General features: G+C 38.0%; 1 protein-coding gene across 3 annotated transcripts in view; it reads left to right on the forward strand.

Annotated features, from left to right (window-relative positions):
- Positions 1 to 21099, forward strand: part of PTPRG (protein tyrosine phosphatase receptor type G) — a 692573-nt gene that overhangs the window by 380864 nt on the left and 290610 nt on the right. For all 3 annotated transcript variants that reach the window (XM_019728372.2, XM_019728373.2, XM_019728374.2), the window contains exon 3: positions 16571 to 16750. In XM_019728372.2, the coding sequence (XP_019583931.2) occupies positions 16571 to 16750 (180 nt within the window). The remainder of the gene's footprint in view (positions 1 to 16570; positions 16751 to 21099) is intronic.

Below are 21099 nucleotides of genomic sequence, written 5' to 3' on the forward strand. Positions count from 1 at the left end.
GGGTTGAACCTACACAAAGTTGTTAAAACCCTCTCTGTTTTGCACAGAGACTCCCTTGTTTGTGAGAATGTTTACTGACCTGAGTGTATGCAGCAGTGCACATAAGAGGTGTATCCCTGTCCTTACAGAGTTCTCATGCCAGGGGGTGCCATGAATAAACAACAGGTAATATACAAAACAAATGAGTATGTAAAGTATTAGAAGGTGAGTGCTATATAGAGTGAGAAACAAAAAGGGGAAGAAAGCACATTGGATGAGGGATGCAGTTTGAGTGGCAGAGCAGGTCTCATTGAAAAGTGACATATGATTGACAGTCTCAAGGAGGTGAGGGGTTACTTGTTACCCTAAGTAGGACAGCAGGAAAATGCTTCACGTGTTCAAGGCACAGCAAGGTGGCCTGTTTGGCTCTTACAGAGAGATCAATACGGAAAGAAGTGGGAGCTGCGATCAGGGAGGTAATCGGGGGCAGGGAGCGGATGTGGTCAGACTTGTAGACCATTTTGCAGGTCTTTGGCTTTGCTTCTGAATGACGAAGGCTACCGTGGAGGGTTTTAAGCAGGTGAGTGACATGACCTGACTTACGTTTTAACAAAATCACTGGCTGCTGTGCTGGTAATAGTCAGGAGGAGGGGAAGGTGGGTCAGGACTCTGGGTAGGAGACAGTCGCAGTAATCCCTAGGAGAGAAGAGGCGGCGTGTCCTGAGGGCTCAGAATCAGGACCCCTTTCAGAATTGCAGGCTTCCAGGCTTGCAGGGCAGTGTTAGCTGACGGTACCAGTGATTCCTCCAGTCTCAGAAGGGGCATGCATGTCCATGGGGCTCAGGACTTTTTGGACAAATGAGGAGTGGAGGGCAAGAGCAATGTGGGTATTAAGTTTTACTCACTATTAGCTTTGATAGAGTATGAACAGGCCATGGAGGAGTTTGATTTCTCTGGTGTCCTGCAGTTTGCTTCCCTCTCTGGGATCTTATCCAAAGAGAGGGGGACAGCCCTAGTTTGACCTATTACAAAGCAGATTGAGAATGAAATAGGCAGTAAAGTACTTTAAGTGATGCCTAGAACCACGGTGGTGTCAGAGGTCTGTTCACGTGACTCAGTAAGCATGGTTAACAGCCTGCTGCTTAAAGAAATGTCTGTTCTTTATCAAATGTGTTTTTTTGTTTTGTTTTGTTTTGGTTTTTTTCCCCCTGAGTTAGGTGGTTTTGGAGGGAGTTGGGGAGAAAATTGAATGCCAATAAATGAAAGCAACCTCTTCTAACTGGAAAGGGCTAAATTCCCCTTCAACAGTGGTCCCCCAGTTGAGTACAAAGGCTGCAAAGAGAATGAAAGCTGATGACAGCACATTTTCTTGTCTTTGTCCAGCATCTTCTGAAAATGATTATTTTATATTGAGGCTTTGTCTGCATTAGCAGTTTTATCTGCAAGGAAGGGACTTCTAATTTGCTAATTAAAGGGCTTGTTTTTCACAACCAGGATCCTACTGTTTTGGAAATCACTAAACATTTTCTGTGGGATGTGAGCTCCTGAACTGAAAAATTCCAACTAAGTTCATCAATATGGTGAACAGGAATTGACATATGCTTGCATCATTCAGGGTGGTAGTTCTAGAATCCAGAAGGAAAAGTATATGTCCTGCCTCCTGCTCAGTCACAAGCTATGGATCCTAACTTCAGTTTCTTATTAATTCTGGTTTTTATGCATCTTGCCAAATAGGATTCTTCATTGTATTGTCAAAAAATAGGATTAGTTTCTTTTCCTTTTTTTTTTGGTGTGGGGGGGAATCCCAGACTTATAGGAGTCCCTCATTTAACTGTCAAATTGTGCTCTGTCTTCTTAATAATGTACCTCAAATGTGGTGGAATATTTTTTTCCGGTGGTTTTTCATGATACTGAATCACCTTGTCGAAGAATTACTGAACCAGCACCACACAGCCACACCTTAAACCAAACCTTCTTTTTTTCTTTGAGTGTTTACTGTAGATATCTGTTGCCTCACCACAGTTTTCTTTAGAGTGCGTTGTTGTTTGTCAATTCTTAAAAATCTTTTGTTACAGTGATTAGGACAGACCCTCTTAGAACAGAAAGATGTGTGATTTTAATTAGGTAAACATGTAATTTTTCCATCAGTTTTTCCTTCCATCTTAGTTTTGTATTGTTTCTGGCATTAGTCTTCTCAAATTTAGTATGGTAATTATGGGGGATTCTGTCTTTCTGTGAAGAGCTGTCTTTAAACAACCAAAGCAGTTGGTTACTCACCTCATTTTCCTTTATCGTTCTGCTTAGCTTTGCGCCTCACCTACAAACACATGGCTTTGTTTAAAATGTTAGTACTTTGATAATATTTTCTCTGCTGATTAGTAGGAACCAAGGTCAAAGCTACCAGTAGGCTATTTTCCCCAGCCAATTGCCTGGGCTGAGAGATTCAGTTATTTGTGGAGCAGGCTTTGGGACCTAGGCATGCAATCCAAGTTGAAATTGATCTCCAGATTTGGTTAATATGAGAACTGTCAAGAAGTATGCACCCATGTAGATATTACCATTGCAGGATATTTTAACGGGGGTCTCTGGAAGCAACTATGTGAGTTTGACTTTTGGCTCCACTACTTGCTTAGTGGTGTGATGTAAATACCAAATAAATTAACCTTTCTAGGCTGTAGTATCTTCTTCCATGAAATAGGGTTGGTATTGTCAGGAGCAAATAAGTTAATCCATGGACATTGGTCCATTGCCAGTGGCCTGTAAATGTTAGCTGTATATAACACATGGGTGTGAGTGGGGGTGGGGTGTTAAAAGCTGCTTACTAGGATTGTGATCTGGGACAGGTTACTCTCTGACCTTCACATGCCTCATCTACGTAACAGGGATAATAATAGTGAATGAAGTTCATAGCTTCCGGTTGACTTGAGAATTCTGTGAGATGATTCCTGTAAAGTATTTAGTGCAATGTCTGGTAACAATTAGTATTCAGTGTCAGCTCTTAGTACTATTCATGGCTATTTTCATTGTTCTCAAAGCACAGTTTTCTTGACCCCACTCTTGGAGATTCTGATATAGGCTCAGGAATGTGGGTTTTATTTTTAATGACATCCTCCGCTGCATAAAGCCCAGCTCTGGCTCTGGTCTTTGGTTCAGCATTTGGGAGCCACTGTTTTCATTTTCCATGGCCCTATCTTGCCACTTAAATTCTGAAATGAAAGTGTATTTCACTCACAAATTACATTCCTGGGTTTTTTGTTGTTGTTGTTGTTTATGGTGACCACTTTCTTTGTTGTCAGCATAAATAGACCCCATCTGTAACTCGCACAGTGGAATTTGTTTCTTCTCCATCATTGATCAATTTAGTCCCTAAAAATATAAAACTGACCCTTAAGGTTTGTGAAGATTTTCATCAACCATTTTATTTTGACTACAACTTTTTGACAGAATGAAAAAAAGAGGAAAGCCGGCCATTTTTGTGTTTTCACAGTCGTTATTTTTTATATTTCCCTTGCATGCCTCATTTATTTGGTGCAGCCCTAATTTATCCCATGCCTGCCCTGGCAGGTGTGGGTAACAGGGGTGAGGAAATTAAAGTGTGTCTTGCCCTCGAAGCACTGTGTGCTGGTATTCTTCGAGGAGGTCCCTCGTTTACCCCCGTTTTAGAATCCTGCCATGTATTGAAAACATTACAAGATTTTTAAATGCAGCCAACACGGGTATTTGGATTTCTGAGAGAGCCTTGACAGACTCTCTCTTGATAATACGCTCAGAGTTGAAATGGAGAAATGAGGATTTGTAGTAGATTGGAAAACTCTTCCCAGGGAATTCTGGATAATGCACCCCTGTAATGATGGAGAGTTCTATCTTTGGCCCTGGAGCATTTTTATCAACAACTTGACAAAGGAGATGGATTTATTAAATTTGTGAATGGCATGTTGCCGGGAGGCAGAGGTCTCAAACTTGATGACAGAATAAGGATCTCCCACTTCCTGAGAGGCATGAATGATGGGTGAAAATTAAATATGATTTAGTAGAGGAGCAACAGATGGTACAGCCAAATGGAAGAGCTGTACCGACTAGTTCAAATCACAGCTTCAGTGCTTGCACAGCTAGTAAGTTGAGTCTCAGTTCTCCATTTGTAATTACTTACAGGGTATATTATTAATTTACAGGGTTTTCATATGGGATTAAAATGTAAAATTACAGTGAGGAACATAATGGCTTCTCAGTAGTACTGGCTTTAAAAAATAATTGTCTCATTTTAAGGTTGAAATAGAATTTCTGATTTAATATGGATATGACTTACCATCACATGAAAAAGACCTGTGGATCTTTTTTGCTCACCCAATTCCCTAATCCCTTTTTCTCAACCTTGTTGTCTTTTGTTGCCCCCTCCCTCGAGGAGCCTTTTTAGACATTTTTGCCTTAATCACCCCCAGCCTATGAAATTTTAATACCGTAGTTAGACTGTATATCTGATTATGTACTCTGTCTATCTGTGCTTTAAAGATAAAAAGTAACAAATTTTGCCCCCAAGAATAAACTTTCACTGTACTGGGGGAATGTTACCCCTGTTGAGAGAGCATGCCATAATGTATTAAGACCTCAGAAAGTCCAGATTCCATCAAGAATGTTACCAGGTCAAGGTCTTGAAGTGTATGTGTCCAATTTTTTAAAGTAAGTTTTTGTTGTTGTTAATTACGGAAGTACTACATGTATGTGTTCTCAAAATAAATAGCTTCCTATATCGTACTAACATCTTTGGAACTCCCATCACAGGGGTAACTACCATTAATGGTTTAGCAAATTTCCTCTTAATCTTTGTGTATTTTTCATCACTGGTGTTAGTTCATATTTAGTTTTTGTCTTTACATCATAGGATGTAATTCCATCATGATGGCTCTGCAATTAGCTTTCTCCCCACTGAATGGTGTCAGGTACTCCTTCCTCCTTTGTAAATTTCTGTGAGTTTTTAAAATTTAACTTTTAAATAAGTAATATATTAATATGGTTTAAAGTTCAAAGAGTAAAAAGAAGTGAGTAGTGAAAAATCTCTCATCTCTATTTCCTCATCATCTAATGTTACAGTTCTTAAATATACTTTCAGAAGCATTTTATGTACATACAATAAATATTTGTAGGTGGTCATTTATTTTGTTATTTTTAAACAAATGGTATAGTGTATTACAATGTATATTGTTTTTTACACTGAAAACTATAACTTGTAAGTTTTACCATTTTAGCTTAGGTTTCTTTTTCTTGTTCTACACTGTTCTGTTGCACTGGTTCTACACTATTATTGCACTGGTTTGCCATAGTTTAGTTAACTAGCCCTTTGGTGATGGATTTTATCTTGTTTCCAATTTTGGATATTACCAACAATGCTGCCACAAATAATCTTAACCTTGTATTAAATGCAAGCATATTTGTTTAATTAATACCAGGGTCAAAGGAGTGCACTATGTAAGTTTAATAGTTACTGTCAAATTTTCTTCTGTAAAGATTGTGTCACTCTGTCAGTAGCCATAAGTGCAAATGCTTATTTGAAAATATCCTTGCTCACAGTGTGTATCTTGATGTTTGCAAATTATAATTTTAATTTGCGTTTCTCATTATTAGTGAGGCACAGCAACTTTTCCTATATTAAGGGGCCATTTGTATTGCCTTTGTTTGAACCGTTGGTTCATATCTTTTGCTCATTTTTATACAGGATTTTGGGTTTATTTCTAGAATCTCTTGATATACTAAAGAACTTTCCATTTTGTGGTATGAATTGCAAATATTTTGCTCATTATTTGTTTGATTTTTTTTTTATGGTGCTTTCTGGAATCAGAAAATTAAATATTTTTTACTATATTTGACTTGGTCAGTTTTTGTCTGACTTTGCAGTTTTTTCCTTTTTACATGACATGTAAAAATGCTTTCCCTACTGCAAATTTTCCCACAACTGCTTTTTCTACTTTTATGTATTTATTTTAAATATTTTAATCTTGGACCCATTTGGAATTTATCTTAAAGTAGGATTATCTACGTTTGAACCACTGTATAGTATTAAGTAATGAATGTAGTTTGTTTAGCAAGTTCCTACTGATGAATATTTACATTGATGCCAGTTCCTTCATATTATAAACAAAAGGCCAGATGGTAAATATTTTAGGTTTTGTTGTGTCTATCACAGCTGTTCAAGGCTGGTGTTATAGCACAAAAGCAGCCGTTGCTATACATAAATGAATGGATGTGGCTGTGTTCCAATAAAACTTTATTTATAGAAACAGGTGGTGGGCCTGATTTGGCCCACATGTCACAGCTTGCAAACCCCTGTTTTAGAGTATGCGTTAGTTTCCTGAGTCTGGAATTGACACCTTGATCTGTCATTTACTATCTGAGGGCAAGTTTTGTAGTTTCTGAACCTCAGTTTTGTTACATGTGAAGTGGGGCAACTACTACATACTTGACAGAAGTTGTTGAAAGAATCAAAGTAGATTAAATGTAGAAAGGTTTCATCACCTTGCCTGGCACATAGTGAATATTCTCCAAGTGGATGATACCTTATTGATGTCATTTTATTGCTGTGTACTATTAAATGTCACTCAGTAGTTTATAGTAGGGCTGGGATGAGGGTGTCAAAAAACTCATCAATCAAGATGAATTATATTTTAGTGGAATATTTTTGATTACTGATTTTTCCTTTTGCCTCAGACTCCAATATGACTTTGTAGAGCACTGTTACTGATCATATTCTTATTTACAGTTTTTATATTTTGTTCATCATGGAATTTTTGCATTCATTTTAAACTATAAAATACTGCATTAAAATATTATTGATCTTGAGAACTGAATTTTTGGTGAATGCCTCATCCTACTTCCTAACCCTTTTGCACAGCATTTATTTATTATGTTCTGTGTGCTGTGTGAACAAAATAGGCACGTACTGACGTCATGGATCTTATTTTCTCATGGACCATATAATAGGAAGAGAAATGACCAAGGATAAGGAAAGAGCGTCGTTGGGGTGTTACTTTAGACAGCTAGGTTAGCCAAGGCTCCTCTGATTAGTTGAATGAAGGGAGTTGTTAGTGTTCTTGTCACTGTTCCTTCTGCTAAATCTCTCTGATTTTCTTTCTAGTTCCTCTTTATTGGAAGTTATTTACACTATAAATGTATTGTAAGAGAGAAAAGTCCAAGTTAAAGTGAACTATTCACAGTGTGACAGAGAGACACAGAATCCATCATGTTGTTTTGACTTCACCTCATAAATGTGGCGCTTTATGTCTAGACATTTCCCCAGATAGTGTTTAATAGTTAATACCTTTGGGAGCATACATTCCTCCTTTTATAGTTGTCATAGGAAGGGTATTCACCATCCTGTCTGCACCCTCTGAAGTGTGTTCCTGTCCCATACACCCCCACACACCAGTCCCTCAGCTGTTAAGTGAGTGCCTCATAAAACTGTTTTCACTTTCCTGTTCTTTTCCCTCAGCCCTTTTGTCGGTAGGTTAGAATATATATATAGACGGTTATCCTTCCCAAACACCAAACTCCCAAATTCTGTCTCTGGAAATTTTCCTTTTCCTACTTGTGATTGGAATTTCTCATGAGCTGGAGCAGTTTATATTTGACAACACATTGTGGGGCAAGATGCTGACAATAGAGAGTAATGGGGTGAAAAGGCCTTAAAAGGCCTTCCATCCGGAGAAAGGAAATCCCAGCCTTAAATGTCAGTTTTGTTTCCCTCCCTGGGGGGCAGCTTTGACCTTTGGGAATAATATGTGGTCCCCTCCACAAGTCTTCCGTGCATAATAACTCAGGCTGTGGCTCCTCTCTAAGGCTGAAGACTTTGGTGAGAGGCAACTGTTGCTATTAAGACTTTCCGGGATTCTTACCCTGTGACTCCGGTGTTACAAGAGTAAGAATTTACAGCAGGGAACTTCAGAGCTTTTTCCCTCTCTTTTTGCCTAATTGAGATCTTTAAACACTTACCCAAGTTTATTCCTCTTCTGCGGGGAAAGAGGGTAGGAAGAAAGAGACAGAGGAAAGAAGAGGAATCAGGAAATATCCTTATATACAACATCCAGCATGCGTGATTTTTATCTTTATAATTTGACATTTTCGTCTTAGTGATGAATGTAGAAAGGATTAAATAATTCAACTGTGGGTCTTTTTCAACCAACATGCTGATTATATTTTATATTTTCTACAAATAATAGAAAGCTTACTCAAGCTATTTTAAATACAAAGACACTTAAAATTGAAAAGTCCAGAGATAACATTTAAATTTCAGGAATAGTTTTGATCAGATCCTACCTCTATTTTTTTTATTTTTATTTTTTTTGGACTGTTGCCTGCCTGTTTACCTGTCAGCTGTGGTCTCTAGCTGATTCTTTCTTGGTTTCTAGTCAGTCTGCTCTTCTACCTCCTCTTCATTCACTTTCTGGAAGGAAGGTAGGTTCTTCCCTCAGGCTCTGAACTAGAGTCTTCAGCCTTGTTTTGCTTAGTACCAAACTGAGCCATTCCCTCAGACAGGAAATCCCGTGCACTAATTGGCTTAATCCTGGGTTAACATCCCTTCCTGAGTCAATCTCTTTATTAAGGAGCAGGGGATTAAACTCATTGCCAAATACCAATCAGGACCTACGTATTTCTGTAGCCAGGAGGAGTCATGCCATCACATTTGTTGAACACTCAGTATGTGCCATGTACTGGACATGCTCTGTATATAATAATTTATTTAACCTCATCACATCCCTGTGGTTACTTTTAGGAATGTGTCCAGTAGGGTTGAGTGTTTGCTAGAGTGTCAACAAATGTTTTCTGTGCCGGTTTGATTCTTCCAGGTGTTGCAAAAAGTGTTTTATAAAATTTAGAACTCTTACGAGTTTTAGAAATGATATGATATAATCTTGTAATTTGTATGTAAGGAAATGGAATCATTGTAAAACTTTATCACTGTCTCATTCAACTGCACTTTCCAGAGTTGAAACTGAAATGGAAAGAGCAAATGTGACATGGCTGTCACCACTTGGTCCTCTGGTACCCTTGACAGACATTGCTAATTAATCTTGTCTTTATTGATAAGTGATCATACATTTATTTGGCACTAACATGTGAGTTAAAGCTGATTTACCATCTTTGAACTAGAATTCAAGTTGCTAGTCTTCTTACCCAGTGTTTTTTACACTATGCCATGTGACCTTTTCAGTCCTTGGATGCTTGTTTATGTTAAGTTTTACGGGGACAGTCACAATTCTGAAAGAACAGATCCTTGTCATGTGAGAGTGTTGATTGCTTGAAGACAAACACAACTTGAAATCTTCAGGTCTGGAACAAACTTACCTACAGTTTATAAACACTTCACATGTTTGGCATTGGACAGTAAGAATTGTGACTTGTTTGTTTATAGATCAGATGCTTTTTGTAACTAATTCTATGTTGTATGTACAAGAAACAAAAATAAAGTTGGCCCAACTTTAAACAGCATTAGTTAGATTTTGAGTGAATAAACCATTCCAGTTAGTAGTAGAAATTTTGATTGCATGTTTGGATGTGGATAGATTCAACTTGAGAGATATAACTTTTTAATCCCGGGTACAGACTTTGTCTTTGAAGGACCTATAGGATTCTCCAGTCTGGGAGTTGCGTGCTCACGGTGCATGCGTTACTACTGCCGTAAGTGCTCATGCAGACATCACTAATCAATCAGCCTGCAAGTCTGTGGCTCAGAACTCCTGTGTACCCACTATTGGCATCTTCACTCTTTGTAATACTCTCATTTCCTTTTTTAGAACAGTCAGTTAGGCTCCAGGCAGATCTTCAGCATCAGGGTTAGAATCTGAAACTCCCAATTTAAAAATGTGTGCTGTGTTTCATTTGACCTGAAATTAGTTTTAGTACTCAGTCTTAAAACAGAGATCCTGGGAAATAATAGTTGGTATTAAAAAAAATGAATAAAGTAATTCCATTTCTGATGTTATTGTCTGATATATTTCTAGTATTATGGTTAGTTATTGATAATTACCTTAAAACACACCATTGATGTGAAATGGAGGAGGAATGAAGTTTTTATACCTAAAATTTAAAACTGAAAAATTTGCCAAAGTATTTTATTGTTTGGAAGGTAAATTTACCTTCTTAACTGGCTTAAAAAATTAGAGTATTCCTATCAACAATGTTGAACAACTTCATAATTATACATGAATAAAATGAAAACAGTAGAGCAATATGAATGCTTTTTTAGCACTTTTTTTTTTAGCTATAAAACAATTGATGCACAACAGGTAATTAAATTACCAGTCGTGGAGAATGCAAACGAATCATAAACTAAGTCCCATAAAGCTTTTTAATTAAAAAATGGAATAGTTTAAAGATGTGTTTTAGATTTGGGAGAAAAAGCATTAATTATACTATTAAGTAACAAAATGAATACACGTATTTTTGGATTGTTGCTGTTGGTTAAAAGTATACAGGAAGATGCAGGTAATACTTTTAATATAAATTCCTTGAGGAAGGCATTAATAAGCATATTTGACTAGAAACAGCATATAACATATATATTAGTTTTGTTTTTAATTAGATTTGGACAGAATTCATTATTTTTAATGGCTTTTCATTAGTGAGTAGAAACCATTATTTGAATATATTATGGTAAAATAAATTCAAGGTGTATGCTTATTTTCTGCAAAGAACCTCTTATGTATTTAAAGAAACCATTGTTTGGGATACAAATCATAGATATTGAAGTTCCCTGCTTTTAGACAAAAGTGAGATTTAGATGTTCTATAAGTATCTTTTATCTCTTTTTCTTAGGTCAGGTATTAATAGCAAACTATATTGAAGTGAGACAGTTAAATTGTAAAGAAGTCTTTTGCCAGCTAGTTATATTTATTCATGTTTGGACTTCTCAAGTAATATTGTTGGAGGTGGTAGACAAAATAAGATGTTTCTCTCAGATTTTTATTTGATTTTTCTCTTTGAACAAAATAACTAGGTTAGCTCAAAATGTATGCATGTCACCCAAGTTCTTGGGGTTAAATCTTCCTTAAGGAAACACTGGACAACATCAAGTGGGATCTCAGACGTTATCCCAGATTTACAGTATTTGCCTTGATTTTCACGTGGGGAATTCTGTCTGCCTTAAGCAGTCCAGTTAGAATTATTCTCCAATTGTTAATTTGTTCCACTGTAGAAATATGTCTTCCTGATGCTGGTCTGCTGAATTGTAGCATCTCAAAATGAGAAAAATACAGTGACTTTTTGGTGGTACACCAAGGAGGTAGAATTGGGTTCTTTTAATGTACAAATGAGTCATAAGTTAAGGTACTAATGCTGCTCCTTAACCATAATTTTAAAGGTGAATTGGTCCAACTTCATAAAGTTTTTATATAATCTTAAATAATGAAATATCAGCCATAAGCTTGCTGTGTTTTCTCCAGGCCAGCCTCTTTTATCCTTGGGCTTTGCGCCATGCAAATTCCTTTCATGCAATGAAGATCTGACAATAATCCCGGCATTATGTGCCCACCTTCCTTCATCTGTTAGATCTCAGACCTGCCCCGAAATATATAACAGTAAATCCAGTAAAATCTGGATATTAAAATGTAACCCAATTAACAAAACTTAGGTTTTATTTGGCTTCTGTGCAGTTGCATAAACAGTTTTCATCTTGTTGTCAGAGTAACTACAAAAAAATGACCCTATGACAAGCATTAATGAGGAAACAAACATTGGTATGTTACTACTAACAGAACTCCAAACTTTATTCAGAGCGCATGAGTTTTCCTGCTGATTTCCATGTTTGGACCCGCCGCTCTAGAATACCACATTGCATTTTTTTGTCATGATTCCTTAGTCTTCTTTGGTCTGTGACAGTTTCTTTTAGTCTTGTTTTCCACGGCCTTGGGTTTTTTGAGGAGTATTGGCCAAGTATTTTGTAGAATGTTCCTCAGTTTGGGTTTGTCTGATGTTTTCGTCATGAGCAGACTGGGGTTACAGATTTTCAGAAAGTATCCCACAAAGTCTATGTGCTCTTCTTATCACATCTTATGAGGATATGCATGATAATCCACGATATTGTGAGGAATGTTAACCCTTGGCTAAGGTGGTACTTACTTACCAGGCTTCCCCAACAGAAGTTGCCATTTTTCTGTTTCCCTGCTTTGTGCTTTGGAAGCTAGTCGCTCAATCCAGCCCGTGCTGGGATTAAGCTTCACCTCACGGAGGGGTCAACTCTACTTTTGATTCTCGCTCTCTGCTCACGTGGGAGGGCCAAGGACCTACTGAACCTCAGGTAGTGAGTCCCCTCAAGGGTCACCTCCTCTTGAAGCCCTGTCCTGAGGGAGGCCCTGCTCTCTCTGTGTGCCGTACAATGCCTGCCTCCACCTGCCTTAGCCCTTGGTTGGATGGCATGTTGGTTTCTGCCATTATGTAGTCAGGCTCTCGAAGGCTTGCTGCACGTTTCATAACACAATAAGAATGGCAATAATTGCAGCATGCAACCACTTACTGAGTTTTATTGTTTGGTACTGTTAGAAGTACTTGTACATGGATTATCTCCTCTAATTTTCACAACCACCATTTCACGTGGACACTGTGAATTTTCCCCAGCATACAGGAGAGAAGACTGAACCGCAGGCAGCCCAAGGGACCTGGGGCAGCCCTGCTCGCTGGCACCCATTTCTCAGCACTGTGGTACTGAGCAGGTGTCAAATTAATATTTAAAAAAAAAAATACAGTGATGAATTGATTAACAAGACTAATTTTCCTCCTTGATTGACCTGCTTTGATTAGAGAACTCTGTTAGAACAAAATAAGAGAACACTAAAAATAATCATGCTTCACAAAAGGCATTGAAAGCAAAGTTATGTCACGTTCCTTTCTTTTTAAAAAACCACACTTGCCTTTGGTGGGCTTGTGAAATTTGCACATAGATTCCATATACTTGCAGCTTATTGTACCTTATCACCATTCAGACTAATTTTATATATTAATGACTAGAGAAAGAAATGAATTTTACATCCGACTCTACAGGTGAAGAGAGTGAGGGAGAGTTAATAAGAAGTCAGCAAATAGAAGTATAAAATTAAAACCAAAATAATGCACAGAGAACATGCTGTCCGTATCATTAGAGGGCAGAACTATGCAACCCTTTAACCGCATCTTCCAATTCATTTACTTGTGCCCCAGAAAGTAGGTATTATGGACTTACTGTATATGGGACCCTGTGCTAGGCTTTGGAATGAAGTTGAACAAGACGCAGAAGGAACCTGCTCTCATAGAGTGAACCACCTAGTGGTGAAGGCAGACATCAAGGGATACAAAATACATGACAATAGTAAATACGTGTCTGAAGGAAACCGAGAACCTATCGCCAGGAGGGTGCAGTGCACGGAAGCCTCTCCGGCAAGGAGATATTTACACTGAGATCAAACATGTAGCCAGAGGTTTCAGAGACATTCCTTTTCATTCATTAAAAAGAAAATATTTCTCATTATAGTTGAGTGAGAAACTCAATCTAAACTGATAGACTTTTTAGTACTGATATGTTGGCAGTATGTCTTCATCAAGATTTCATTCCTACAAGATTCTGAACATGGGAAATTACTTCTGGCAGCTCCAGCTGCCCTGTGGTTTCTTCGGTGTGCCTCACCCCTCCCCTTTTGAGAAGATAGCCTTGAATATTAGGTGGCCATGTCAGAGTTGCTGAGCTGTTCGAAAAGGGTCCAGCTGCCAAAATGTAAATATCCTGCTCATCCAGGCAAGTCAGTAAGGGTAAACTAATGTGGAAGTGACTTTTCCTTCTTGTTTTAGATGGGCAGTGTCATATCTGAGAGAGGAAGGCTTCTTGCTGATGTTTTTTTGCTTCCCCAAACGAGGTTTAAGTTAACCACAGTCTTTATTTAGTGTCATGTTTCTTACTTAAAAGCATTTATTTAAAGTTCTGAAAAACAAAGCATTCAGTACTGAGAGACTTGTGCAACTACAAATGATTAATGATGTAATTCTCAGTCCTTTATAAAGTGTCTTAAGACTGAAGAGATTTATACAGGGTGGAGTGGCAGTGGTGCTTCGATGTGAGAATAGGTAATCAATACCCGCAAGCCTGGAAAAAGTGTTCTGTTTCCTCCACTAATGACATAGGGGTTTCTGTAAGGCAAGGGTGTCTGGAGCATGAAGCCCTCCAAAGAAGAATTAATTTAAAATCTGAAGTGGAAGATCCGTTTCAATTAACATTTCACTTGAACGTATATTGGGTGGAAGTGTGAAAGCAAGCATGTAGTCGGCTTAAATCTTCAGATTGTTACCAGTGAGTAAATGAACCCCACGGTAGGAACCCCAATTATATTTTCAGAGTGCTAAATTATATTTCACCCATGTGTGGAAGGTTATCAGAAGTAATATGAACTGCAAGTACTTTCAGAGGTTGCAGAGAACCTTTTTTTATTAGTTTGTTAATTATCAGGTGTCTATATGTTTTTGCAGGTGATGGCTTATATTTGTATGTCTTTGGGGTCATACGTGTTTGGATTTATTTTACGGTGCATTTATTTTTCCACTGAGTAATTTGTACTGGTGTGTTTCTAAAAATCATTGTGCACACAAGTGTGTGTGCACACACACAATATTAAAATATTAGTTTCCATAATTTGAACATACGGGCCCAATTGTAGCTAAACAGAATTTACACTTGGTCAACCATCAAATGTATCAACAATCACTTCATTCAATTTTTTTAACAGAATTTTTTGGTACCTGGAAGAAAACTTAAAGAGTGGACAGGATAATTGGGTCCACTCATTATGTCCTCTTTCATCTCCTTTTTTTCTTCAAATATATTGATGCAACATCAAAATAAAGTTTGACTAGAATATATGCAAATGCACTCTGTTCCTTTATGAATCATCACAAATGCATCGTTAGCGAATTCGACCAAGAGGCAAAATAACATGAGTGAAAAGACCTCGGCCATTCTGAATTTAGTTGGAGTCTTACAGCAAAAAAAATGGTGATGTTAACTTTTTCTAGGAAGTACTTGTAAAAGAATTTGAAAAGTGCCCCAAGGTTGCTAAATCTTTGCCAATCAGTGAACATTTGTGTTTTTGTTTTGTTTTTTAGATAGTATCTTTTACTGTTTGGGATGAAGATTAGGGGAAATGACCCTGGCATAGAATGAGGCCAAGTTATTTGCCAGATAACAAAATGAGAATCATTTTTAGGTTGCTGTGTCAATTGTTCTTGCAGTCACGAACCTTGCATTACCATGACTGAAAAGATTTTCTGTGTTTTTCCCTTTTCTCATGGTACCATTGTTTATATCAGTGAGCGCTATCAGACTTAGGGGAATGGGGAAGCCCATGCCAATAAGTGTGTGGTGGGGAGTTGGCCACAGGTGTGGGCTCTTATTTAGTAGCAGGGAGACTTACGTTCAGGTGTCTTTGTGTCCTGCATCATACAAGACTAGCTATAGAGCAAAATATGTGTTGTTGGGCGAGTTGGTCTCCTAAAATCACTTTGGCCGTTCATCTTCTTCTATTTGATATGTGAAAAAATGTAAGACTAAAAAGCCTCGGAACACATGTGTATGTATATGTACGTATATACACAAACTATGCTTTATTGATTGGCTAGCCTAAATTCCATCTTCTAAAACTTGTAAAGTTTAGACTTACTCTATACTGAATTCTCAAAAAGAGATTTATCTTAGTCTTTCTCGCAAAGGATCTTTTTTCCCCAACAAGCTTCTCCTGCTTTGTCACGTTAAGAAAGTTAAAGATAGGGGCAGAAATATCTCAGTTACTTATCAACTTAGGAGACATCACCCCGGATTATTTCCAAATAGGACAGAGAAACAGACACAGTGTGTTTTCTCTGACTCTGCTTGATTGGTACTCATTAGGAGTATGCATTCTCTAACTTTGTTCTGTGGCATATGTGCCCCCCAAATCTTTATTTATGTGAGTGTTGAATCCAGCCTGAAGGAAACCTTATATCTGCATCTCTTAGGACAGAGAGGTGAGTGCCTTAATTCACAAGTGTACAAACTCTGGCCATATTAAAAAATCTTTCACAATTAGCCAAAGGAAAACTCTGTCTCATTGCCTAGATTGTTTGTAATGACACTTGTCCAGTGTTGTGTTGCTTTCATTTTTTATTTTTTCCTTTTCTGGTTCACTGACTCCTAGGAAATAAGAAAGTTGTGATTAGTATGCTCTTCATAATAGCAAAGCATGCTAAATTGTTTAAGGCATTTTCTGGTGAATATATGCTTTGCTTATTTCAGAAACTTGTTTAAAATGTTTAAAAAATGTGAACAACTCTGACCTGCTCAACTCCCCTAATCTGATTACAGATAAAGTTAGCAAATGTTTGTTACAAATCAAGAAGCAAAACTATCTTAAGCAACATTTCTTTTCTTACATCTTCTAGCCCTATCAAGCAAATGGCGTGGATCCCTAGTTTTCAATGCACTGACTTCTTTGGAGTGGGGACGAGTAGGAAAATGTACCGTGGGAGATGCAGTGCTTGACGTCCTACTTCTTATTTGTTCCATTCCTGACCCTTAAGCCACGAGGATTGAAGTATTGTTTTCTTTTAACAGGTGCCTATGGGCCTGAGCACTGGGTGACATCTAGTGTCAGCTGCGGGGGCCGTCACCAGTCTCCTATAGACATTTTAGACCAGCACGCCCGTATTGGGGAAGAGTACCAGGAGCTGCAACTCGATGGCTTCGACAATGAGTCTTCTAACAAAACCTGGATGAAAAACACAGGGAAAACAGGTAGACGATGTCTTCTTTACCTGTCCACAAAGCAACATGAACTAGTTCTGGATGTCTCTGGCATTTACCTTAACCACGACTTGCTCCTTAAGTGGTGAACATAGCTATGGAGAACGTATAGCTCAGTGAGAGCTTGGGACTCCGCCCTGAGTTTGAGAACCAGCGTCTTGCTTTACTAGCTATGTGATTTTGGGCAAAATCCTTAACCACTCTGTGCCTCATATTTCAAAAAAGTATGATAACGTGGATAATAAAATTGTATCAACCTAATAGGGTTGTAAGGATTAAATGAGTCAACATACATAAAGTATATAGGATGGACTTCAAGAATCTGTTCTGTCCAGTATGGGCCAGTGGCCACATATGGCTATTTAAATTTAAATTTATTTTATTAATAAAATGAAGTAAGATTAAAATTCACTTCCTCAGTTCTGCTAGCCACATTTCGTCTACTCCCTCCTGTCCCTTTGTTAAATTGTTTATCTACTGTGTTTGAAATCAGAGAAGATACACATTCAGGGCTTCATGGGTTGTTTGGGGGTGGGGATGGGGGGGTCACTTGACTTGTTTATTTTCCAGGTTTATTGAGAAATCGTTGACATGTGACAGTATGCCTTTTTATTTTGTTCATCGTTCCTTTTGCTTTTTGGATGTAGTCTTCTTTATTTTTGCTTTTGTTGCTTGTACTTTTGGTGTCATTCAAATTACCATTACCAAGACTAATGTCAAGGAGAGTTTTCCCTATGTTTTCTTCTGAGTTTTACTGTTTCAGGTCTTAGATTTAAGGCTTCTGTCCCTTTGAAGTTAATTTTTGTGAGTGGTAAAAGGTAAGGGTCCAGTTTCATTCTTTGTATGTGAATATCCCATTTTTCCAGCATCAGTTGTTGAAGGGACTATTCTTTCCCCATTGAGTATTTTTGCCTCCTTTGTCAAATATTAGTTGACTATATATGCGTGGATTTATTTCTGGGCTCTTGATTCTGTTCATTTGGTCTGTGTGTCTGTTTTTATGCCAATATCATAGTTTTTTGATTGTTACAGCTTTATAGTATAGTTTGAAATCAGGAAGTATAATACCTCCAGCCTTGTTCTTTTTTGTCAGGATTGCTTTGGCTGTTGAGGATTGTTTGTGGTTCTGTGGGAATTTTAGGACCATTTCTACTACTTCTGTGAAAAATGCCATTAGAATATTGATAGGGATTGCATTGAGTCTATATATCGCTTTGAGTGATACTGTACTAGCCGTGTTTCACGTGCCACATTTCAGTAGCCACATACGGTTGCAGCCACGATATCAGGCAGCACAGGTAGAGAACATTCTGTCATTGCAGCAAGTTCTCTTGGACAGTGGAAATGAAATTCTTATCTTCCATGAGATTTTGCTTTCTTAATATTTCTTACTGTGTTAAAATGCAGATGAACGTTTACTCATCCCTTTGTGTATCAGACCAGCAATTTGATCCTCCTGTGAATTGGGCTTTGGGATCTATGAATATGAAACATTACGTTTTCACCATTGCTGATGCAAAGAGCCGCCTCCCTCTTCATGGCTATTGTGCAGCTGTCAGTTATAGATTGTCCGTGGAAGTACCAGAGAATGTCTTCCTATGCCCCACTGTCTGCTGTGAAAATAAACATCAGAGTGTTAGTGATACATCTTTGACTAGTGCTATCTGGTATTCTGTTGGTGCTAAAGATATTTTTCATATCTTATTTTTGGAATCTTATAACCCTAACCCATTAAAACAAGCTCTCTCTCTCTCTCCCCCTTTGTAATGGAGGATGTCACTACTAACCACTCTCAGTAATCCTTTTAGGAGCCTTGGCTGCCTGAAGCCCTCATGCTAGGCTAAAATGACTTCACCATCAGCCCTTTGGTCCCAGTCATGGCGTGAGTCACAGTTGCCTTTTCTTGTAGTCTAACTGGCTGCACGTGCAGCTTTGGGGATCCATTTTCTTTCTCCAAACCAGCATTTGTCTGGGATTATTCATGGTTGATTGCTTTGGGTTGGCCTGATATGTTCATAGAATTGCTCCCTACTCAACTCAGCACAATGATTCCTGGCTTTGGGCTCTTTTTCATAATATCCTCATAAACAATTCTCATTCTGGCTTTATAGCAGGCTACTCTCTGCTGTACCTTGACTCAACCATTTCAGCTCAGGAAAGACATGTTGTACCGTCATGTTATTTGTACACAAGTTTTCACCACCCTCCTCGACTCTCCCCATGTAGATGGATGCTTATTGCTACAATTCGGACTTTCTGTACCAGTGGTCCTGTTTTATATTTCCAATATTAGTGGCCTTTGGAGAACTGTGATGGGAATTTTGCTGCTCAGATTGTGGTGGAGGGGAGCTTTGCCACGCTGGGTGTCATCAGATCTTGGAGTTGAGTGCCACATTCCAGAAGCCTGCCAAAGGCAATCCGCTGGGCTCTCTGATAAGGTTTTCTACTTGACTTGCAATGCTTGACAGCCTTCTGCAAAGATAACACATTTCAGTGACAGCTTTCAGCTTGATATCGCCAATGACAGGTTTTAGAGGAGTGTAGGGTTCAGTCCATGGAAGTTGATTCATTACCTTTGTCTTCCAGAAGCTGATTATCAATCTCTGTCACTCTGCTAACTTCCCAGAGTGACCCACAACTTGTTGCACATCCGCAAGTGCATGCGTTTGGTTTTAGACACAGCCATCCAAACAGAAACACAGCTGTCTCTGGAATTTCAGTAGAAGCACCGCCTCTGAGACGTAGAAATAAATCCTCGTTACTTCCCAGACTGTACTTATTCCTATGCAATTCATGACATCATACTTGATAGGATAATATCTCATAAATAGCCTAAGATGATTCTATAGGAGTGGTGTTCTAAAACTGGTGACCATTTATAGGGAATTTTAAAGAAGGACGCGGAATTGTTTTTCTGGGGGGATTTTTTGCTTCTTTTTTGAAGACTTCAGTCTCTCAGTTTAGAAACTTAGGTTCAGAAATCAACCTGTGTTGTTCTTTGTAGTTTTATTTATTGGATAAGCAGAAACCTAGAAACTTCTTTCATCCTATGATCCTTAAAGTGCAAGTGAGTTCATAAATTTTCCAGTGTTTTAGAGAAATGAAGATTGAGTTGCCCTGTCTGTTTTGCACGGATCATAGAAATGCAATTGAACAATACACATACGGGTCAGGGTGCTGTGTGTCAAAATTAGAAGTGGGGGTTGGTGATATCCACAGTCAGTAGTGTGGATAGGCAACCTGGATAACACCAGTTTAAAAAACACACCTGTCATTGTACTGCGTAATGATACATGGTATCATTTTACCATTTGGGGAAACTAGATAAAGGGGCACAGGTGCTCTGTATTATTTTCTACAACTGCATGTGAATTTACAATTATCAGAATAAAGAAAACTTTAATTAGCAAAAACTGCATGTCACGAGCCACATGGTCTGTCTTTGTTAGGATCACTCACTATAACTTGCCTGGCTAGATGAAAAAACTTCTTTAATCATTAATTTTTAAGCAACACGTGTTTTACTTCTCCAAAAGTCTTTTCTTGAACCTTGTACTTTTAGAAATAAGTTCAGGAAGAAGTATTTATTTTTGTGTGTGTGTGTAAATTTACAGACCACTTATCTGTAAAATAGACTGTCGTCTGGATATTGAAATATGAATAAAGAAAGTTAATATTTAAAGCAGCTTAGTACAGACAGTAACTTTCCCATAAAACAGTTTTAATGCTGAGAGTGTTATATATCCAATCCAGCATCATCAATAGAGGAAGTGGTTGTACGGAGCCCGCTTCTCAAAAGTTGTCTAAAATATCTTTACAAGACAGATAGCATCTCTCTATTTCTTCCCGAGGAGCCATAACTGTCTTTTGTGCCAGTTCTCATTTGATTCCATCTGAAGTTATTTCCCTTTCTTTCATTTTTGTAGAATCAAAAGGTAATGCATTCATCAAGAACATTTCAAGATAATCTTGCTGTTTCTAACATTAGCTTCTAGTTAAATGATCAGAATTTAATACTTAGATGGAACCTCTGATGTATGTTAATAAGTCATGGTCTCCAATGAATTTTAACCATTTGGAGGGCTTTGTTGTTGTTGCTTGTTTTTCCCACTATTTTTATTTCACCCTACACCATGATGCATTCATCATAATGCATCTTACTTCTATTTGTCCACTTTATATTTGTTTACTATGTATATTTTTTCGTTGCCTACATTCTCGCCTATTTATCTGCACATACCACAGTGTCTGGCTTAGATGGTTTTAAGAAATAGTTGTGAGTTAACCGAGACCCAGGATAATCCTGTGATGTGACACTTCTTGGATATCTGAGGTTGCTC

The sequence above is a fragment of the Rhinolophus sinicus genome, linkage group LG10 (assembly GCF_036562045.2).
Source record: "Rhinolophus sinicus isolate RSC01 linkage group LG10, ASM3656204v1, whole genome shotgun sequence".
Taxonomy (NCBI): Eukaryota; Metazoa; Chordata; class Mammalia; order Chiroptera; family Rhinolophidae; genus Rhinolophus; species Rhinolophus sinicus.